This window comes from Rosa rugosa, chromosome 1 (genome assembly GCF_958449725.1).
Source record: "Rosa rugosa chromosome 1, drRosRugo1.1, whole genome shotgun sequence".
NCBI classification, from domain to species: domain Eukaryota; kingdom Viridiplantae; phylum Streptophyta; class Magnoliopsida; order Rosales; family Rosaceae; genus Rosa; species Rosa rugosa.
In genome coordinates, this window is record NC_084820.1 from 34,078,152 (window position 1) to 34,086,192 (window position 8,041).

The 8,041-nt window shown below is 35.0% G+C and overlaps 1 protein-coding gene across 1 annotated transcript; it reads right to left on the bottom strand.

Moving 5' to 3' along the window:
• Window positions 1–504: 504 nt before the first annotated feature.
• On the bottom strand, window positions 505–864 carry LOC133726584 (uncharacterized). Its single transcript, XM_062154163.1, has one exon. The coding sequence runs from the start codon at window positions 862–864 to the stop codon at window positions 505–507; it is 360 nt and encodes a 119-aa protein (XP_062010147.1).
• Between the last annotated feature and the right edge of the window lie 7,177 nt (window positions 865–8,041).

The window sequence follows — 8,041 nt, forward strand, 5'->3', positions numbered from 1 at the left end:
TGGAAACAGAAATTAAATTCTGAGAACAAGTCGGAACATAAAGAGTTTGAAACAAATCCAAATAATGGCCGGTATCTAAAATCAAACGAAAAGTTCCAATGCCTCGACTGTTGCTTTCACCTGATTCCCCATATTGATAAAATTTTCATTTGGATTTAGGCTTTGGGATGTAAGAAATCCCTGCATCAAATTAGAAACATGAACAGTAGCTCCTGAGTCAGCCCACTAAGTATTATGAGGAACTTCAGCTAAATTTGATTCGAATAATACATAAGCCAAAGGCTTACCTTTCTTTTCGAACCATACCCTATATTTTGGGCAATCATACTGATAATGTCCATCCTTTCTTCAAAAATGACATTTGTCCTTCAATCCCTTATTAGGACATTGTTCATTGTTCTTTGGTGGTCCTTTCTTAGCACCCTTTCCAGGTTTTCTTCTAAATTTTCTTTCAGCTCCATGACCTACAAGATGAATAGTATTTTGTTCTTGTTGCTTAAGCCTTCATTCCTCTTGAACAAGCATATTGGACAATTCATTAACATTCCACTTATCCTTAATAGTGTTATAGTTAATCTGAAATGCCCCATACTGAGGAGGCAAGGAGTTCAAAATAAATTGAACAAGAAAGAACTCATCCACATTCATTCCCAAGGTCTTCAACTTTGCTGCCAGATTAGTCATTTCAAGAACATGCACATGCATGCTTCTCCTATCATCAAATTTCTTGGTGGTAAGTTCAACCATTAATGTCCCTGTAAGAGACTTGTTAGCACTCTTGAAATGATCCTCAATGTTCTTCAAGAATTCCATAGCAATTTCAACTTTTGAAAGTGTAGTATTTATGTTGTTTGCTATAGTCATTCGCATCAGCATAATGCTCAATGTATTCGACTTTTCCCAGGCCTTATGAAAAGTCTTTTCTTCATCTGTGCTTTAATAAGTTAGAGCAGCAGGTTTCTCAGTTTGGAGTGCCAAATCCAGATCCAGAACACCTAAGTGAAATTGAACTTGTTCACACCATTCCGAGAAATTCAGTCCATTGAGCACTGAAATAGAGGAAGCATGTGAATGAAGCAAAACATGAGTTGCAACACAATAATACAAGGGCTCACAACATTAATTATTTGAGTCACTAAACACGTATAAATAGTAAACATATTAACATAATACTCATTTGGGTGGTTATCATGTAGATATTTAACTAAAATGATGCATTTATCGTCATTTCAACAATGAGTATATTCCTAATCAGACAAGCTTGTAATCTTTGGATCTCCAAAACTAATCTAACAGGATATATATATAAAAAAACTCCATTCTATTCATTAATCATATGAATGGTTAATCTACCTTTGGCTGATTTTTAAATTCTTATGACTAATGAAAAACAATATGCTTATGAGTAAACCTTAAAACTTTACAAGGCAATTTTTTTTTCATTTCATATGCATCAATATCATAAGCAATTGATAATCATCTAATTTGATATTTATGAGACCTTACTGGTTTAGCCACTTTGGTGACGAACAAACTGCCATGCTATGAATTCAAAAGTTAGATGAAATAAACAATCAAAATTGACATTCATAAAACTAGCAAAACCAAACGGCTCGCGTTATGCCATTATTTCATTTATGCTTATAGTACCATATTCATTCTTTTATTCCATTATGATCATATATCATAATACATAAGATGCAAATCTGATAAAAAAACAAACAGCTACAAATGAACAGCATATGACCAAAGAAGATTAATCATATAATTAGTGAAACGTTCATATGGATATATTTTGTTGTAAATAAAATTCATATGCATATATAAATGCGGCAAGAAATATATGACCAACAAAACAATATATATATTCCATTAACGGAGAATCATGAAATTAAGCTCTATTACTGAGCTCTGATACCACATGTAAGAGTTTAAATACATAAAACCAAGATCTAGAACTTGCATGATCTTACAACATTAACCATAAGGCGGAAACATAAATTACATACCTTGTTCCATTGGAGCAATATGTAGTATACCAAGACGCAGCGGCTCGACGAAGTCGTCAATCTAAAGAAAATGGTTTCTCTCTCAGACCTTGCACCTCAAACTCTCATATGTTTCTTGAGTACTTTATGTGTGTACATAAGATGAAATTGTTTACTGGTTATATAGGGTGAGAGAGGACCAATTTCCATCAATGACTTAAGTGATTTCCATCCATCATGGAAATAGATTAAGAAATTTCCTCTGATTGATCAATTGGGATCTATCAATTAGTCTATCAAATCATATATGGAATATACACCATGAACACCAATTACTTCATATGATCCACAATTAAAGAAGTAAATTCTTACATATGAGCCTATAGGTATAACTTGTTGCACATTTAGAATGTTTGGGGATTGATCAAAATTTTGTAGTTTCTGATTTCCAGTTTTCAATTCGTGAAAATCCAACCGTTGGATCTTCATCGTTTTTCATTAGGTTGTTAAAAATACTAAGTCAACGTAATTCTTGAAGTTTAAGCTTATTCGGATGTGAATTCAATTTTTAGGTTTACTAATTATCAATAAAGGGTTTTGGATTTCATTTTATATTTGAATTAAATTTAGGTTCTCCAGTAAATGGTTATGAATTGTTATTTTGTATAGGACAACATGTAGAGCCATCGCTCAATGAGGATCCCTACCGATGGCTGACTTAACCATATTCCTATGAGTGGACTTTTATTTTAAATTATACTACATGCAATTCTATTTTAAAAAATAATTATATTTCGTATTAAATTCTCTATTGGAATAGTTGAATGATGATTTTTAATTTGAATTTACTTTAATGGAATTCCATGTTTTGAGTTTCATTTTGAATTGAGAAATATTCTGAATTATAGTTCTCGGTTTTGAATTTTATTTGGTGATTTTTTGTATGTTGAACTTGTTTTGAGAAATTGTGTTTTTTCCGCAACTATTATTTTGATTTCAGACCAAGAATAGATGTGATATGTGCAAAAGCAATTGCTAATTTAAACCCTGAAAAGAATCATCATTAGTATAGAGCAAATATGGTATCGTTCTAAACCGGGGATTGAGAGTGCTACATGTGAGACGAAATTTAAAGGAAGGAATATACAAATTTACGAAATTATAAGAACACATACAAGGTTACGAAAATTAAAAGAACAACAAAGAAAGAATTAGAGAGAGACATACATTTAACACGAAATTAGAGAACAAAGAATAAGAGAACAACGAAATATACAAGTATATATATACATAGAATTTGAAAGAAAGAGAGAAAACTAAGTTAGAATGGTTCTAGAAATCCTACTCCTACTTATACACATTTTACAAGTCATAGTTATATTAGAAATCTACATACAACAAGGATTACTAGTCATACACTAATTAGGATTACTTAATTTACAAGAAAACCAAGTCAAACAAGGAATACAAGTTTAAAACTAACTCTAACTACTTTCCTAAAAAACACAAAAGAAATCCCTATTTTTTAGCAATGCCTAAAAAACAAAAAACAAATTCCTAAAAACCACCAAAACAATTCCTAGAAAACACCAACACATATTACTATTCACAGATGCACTATTCATGAATTTTAAAATATATTTTCAGATTATCTACTTAATATTTATGTGAACATGCATACCTAAAAACCGATTTTATGTATTTAGAAATATACAAGAACATCAAGAAACAAGAACATGGGGGGTTTTGAAGATCAAAATATGAATTTTCAGAAAACAAACAAAAGAACAAAAACGTTTTGTCACGCCCCGAATTTTGAATAAAGAAATTCAAATCCGAAACGCGAGAACAAACACAAGAAAACACATAGAAAATTTTTCATTTAAATTAAGCAACTAAACAACTGAGCTCACAACGTCAATACCGACTCATTCTTTAGAGTCGCATATTACATTACAAAAGTTTACAAATTAAACTGAACAACACTTCAATGAGTAATCACACTCACCAACTCACTACACAGCGGAAGACTACAATTACAAGCACTCTTCTACACCCACGCTACTGAACGTACACCTCAGCTTTGACGACGATCACTCGATATTCTAACTTGCAAAATAAACCCTACACCATAGAATAGTGCACCGGGATTGCAAACAACAAACCCGGTAAGCTTTTTAAGCCCGTTTGAGTAAACTCAAATAAAGTGACTCACGTCACGCATGCTTATAATTTCTCAACTCGTGAGATGAATTAAAGCAACAATATTTAATTCCACAAAATACATGCTTTCACCATCTTAGCCTAACAAAACAATATGCAATTATCACAACAAAAATGTCAAGTTCAAATTAATCAATAACATGCTCAATCATTTCAACCCAACTAAAAACCCACATGCTCTGTCTCTCAATTCATTTTATCTTATTTCCCACAATCTCCAATTATACAAATAACTCCCAATATTTTAAACATTTTACGTCCCCACAATCTATCAGATCACCATTCCTTTGCCTCAACGGCCAGGAAATCATGCTAATTTCCCTCAACATAACGCGGTTGCCAAAATCATGCTATCTCAACTCATTTTCCAATCACTACAAATCACAACCCACAACTGTACCCACAATAAGAATTAAGCAAAATCAGTAATCCTTGCATAGAAACTTAGTTCAGGAGATCACATGAAAACAAACAAAAGAATTCATAGTAATCCCTGCATATAGTTTAGTTCAGGAGATTACATGAAAACAAACAAAAGAATTCATAGTAATCCCTGCATCTAGTTTAGTTAAGGAGATTACTTAAAAATCAACAATAGAAATGAAAAAGGAAAATAAATCAAGAAATCAAACAACGTCTGCCAAAACCAAGAATTCATCTTTCAACTTAAGGAAAACAACTCACACTTTGATTCCTTTCAAAACTCAACCAATAAATATGAAACCATGTCCCTCCTTGGACTATTAAAAGAAAGTATACACTCGAACTCTCTTTTAAAATCGTGTATTCATGAGTTGCAAGTAACCTGCTTGTTACCCACCATGACATACAATGGCGGACAGACTAGAGCTCTAACTGAGTCTTAACCATACCCCGGCCAAGGGCATGGTTCCGATAACCACCCTCGGTCACTACTGTGACCCTCAGTACAAAGACCAAAACATTTTAAAAGTCACACAAGACTCAAAATGTTACACAAATCTCCACAAAAGATTCTCTCGGTGCAAAGACCAAAACATTTAAAGAGGTTCCACTCGACCCAAAATGTTACACCACAACTCCAAATACCTTTCAAAACAATATAATTGACTGCACAAATATTGTTTTCAAAGCTCAACTCCCATTTCAAAAACAATATAGAAATCAATTTTGAAATATTGTTTTCACACCACAACCCACCAACACAATTTAACCAGTAAAACTCTCGAATACGAACCGTCCAAATAAAATTGTTTCCATTCCTAAACAACCAAAATTCATTCATTTCCATGTGGGTGGGTTGAAGTTAGTGGATAGGAATAAACTGGGAGGGAATTAATTAAAGAGTCAGGGTAATTTTGGGAATTTGACTTCCATGTGGGCCCCACTTAACGTATGAAATTGACGGAATCCTGACGGAATGACCTATTGGATGAGAAGATGATATTGCGGGGGTGTTTTTGATGAAATTGAAAGTCGAGGGACTGAATTGATGTTAGGCCTATACCACAGGGTACTAAACAGTATTTAGCCCAAAATTAAATCATAACAATAGCAACATCGAACTCACAAAATCATGTTAATTCCACATCATTACCCAACTGCACCAATATATATAATAATTTGGCTTCTCTGCTAGAACTATAATTTGCTAGAAAAAAAAACCGCAAGGGATGAACTTGAAGTGACTTCTTGATGCTTCTTGATGTGGCATCATCTTGCCCTTAAATCTATATCTGACGGCTGTGAGTAAAATCCAAGCACATTATAGCAAGTCATATTTTAGCAGAGAAGCCGAGTCCTATATATAATCCACGTAAATATATATATACGTAGTCACCCGCTCAGGAATGCTACTAATACCAACTATAGTTCACAAATACAAGACCCGTGAAAAATCATTTTTATAATCAAACTCATTTTACTTACCTATGAACCGTAAACGATCAAGTTCATATAATTTAAAACAAATATTTATTTCTGAAAACGATTTCACAATTTAATGATTAAACCGAACAATAATGTAACTCGGTTCGTAAATGAACCACGTGAGATTTACTCACCTCTAACTTTAGCTGCGTCTTCTCACCGCAGATAAGGACTTAAATACGCCCCGTCAATCACCTAAGTAATAATACGTCACACTTAGTACACGAATAAAAAACGATCCTAACTCAGCAATTGATTCATAACACACTTAAACGACGATCCAACGGACAGATTCACACAGATCGCCCTTGGGATCATCCTATCAAAATTATACGAAGATCCAACGGTCGGATCCTCGCGGATTGCAAACCGAAGATAACATGTAAAACCGAAACCCTAGCATGCATCAACTTTCTCCAAATTAACCTTATAATATATCAAAACGACCGTATCGATGTGTAGATGGATAAACTAAAAACAAAACACATTTTGGATAACAGACGCGCCACCACGCACCGCCACAAGCAACGGGTCAGCAGGCGGTCAACGCCGAGTCAACCACCTCCGATGCAAAAGTTGTGAACTACAAACTTGTTCAAAATGAAGAGATGAGCCATTTTCATACCTGGAGCTAAGTGAGATTCGGTCTAGATCGTCCTAGATCAAGCTTGGAAGTTGGATTAATCTCAGCTGCACGATCAGATTTCCAGATTCAACACGGCCATCAATCTTCAACGCTTGATCTAGTGCTATACACTCCAAATCGTGATGAAAGGCGAGTATGGGGATGATCAGCAGGAGGAGACGATTCCAAAAATGTCAACCAATCACCGAGGGGATGCCGGAAAAAGGGTTTTCCGGCCGGGTCCGATCGGCTCAACTGTGGTCTTCGATCTCGGTCTAGGGGCGACGACGGGGCGAGCTGACACCGTAGAGAGGACGATCAGGCCGAGCCGAGTCGGTTTGGTCCTGGTTCGCGGCCGGAGGATGCACGACGGAGCCGGAAAACACAGGTCGGGTCGATGGAGACCCGTCGGTTCTGAGGAGGCGCGGAGGAGAGAGAAGAGTTTCAGCTGGGGGCCAAAACACAAAAACTGGAAATTTTGGGATTTAATGAAAAATCCGGAATTTTAGCTATTTATAGAAATTTCCCAACTTTTCAATCGATCATAACTTTCTCATACGAACTCTGATTCTCGCGTTCCACATGTCCACGAACTCGTATCGACGCGCTCTACAACTTTAGTGAAGGAAGTTTCTGCAGAATCCTAACGTATGAAAATTCAAAATTCGTAACCCCCCTAAAACGTGCATTTCGAATAATTATTCGTCCGAAAATAATTCCACTCCACCCTCGAACCATGAAATCGTACAAACGAACACTTTATTAATCCCAGGAAACATTTAGGAATTAATAACAAGTTTCCGAGGTCTTACACGTTTTATTTACAAAGGTGGGAAAAGAAGAATTTTTGAAGGACACTTTATCAAGAACCATTCAAGATCAATCCATTCATGCATCCCTTAATCTTTCTTAGTTACCATGAAAAGCTATCAACCATGACACAAAGATCAAAGCAACCAATGTCCCTTTTAACTTTCTTTCTTAAGTCAAATCGAAATAGCAAAGCACCAAATCAATTTTATTTTGAAAAGTCGATATCACACAATCAAAGCAACTGCGTTGAAAAATCCCGTTTTCAAATCATTAAGTTCAAGAAAGAATTGATAGACATGCAAATCCAAGCACTCAAAGCAAGTCAAAACTTATCATCACATGCATAACCTGATTTCGACTCAAAGCAAGCCTTTACTACTCATTTGAATTAGGGCTTACAAAGCATAAACCTAATTACTAGCAAGTTACATGCAAGTCTTCCTATGTTTGCAACCACAAGAACGTTCCATGTAATGAAGCACAA

Coding starts and splice junctions, on each gene's coding strand:
- LOC133726584 (XM_062154163.1), bottom strand. CDS start 864: ATGACTATAGCAAACAACATAAATACTACACTTTCAAAAGTTGAAATT.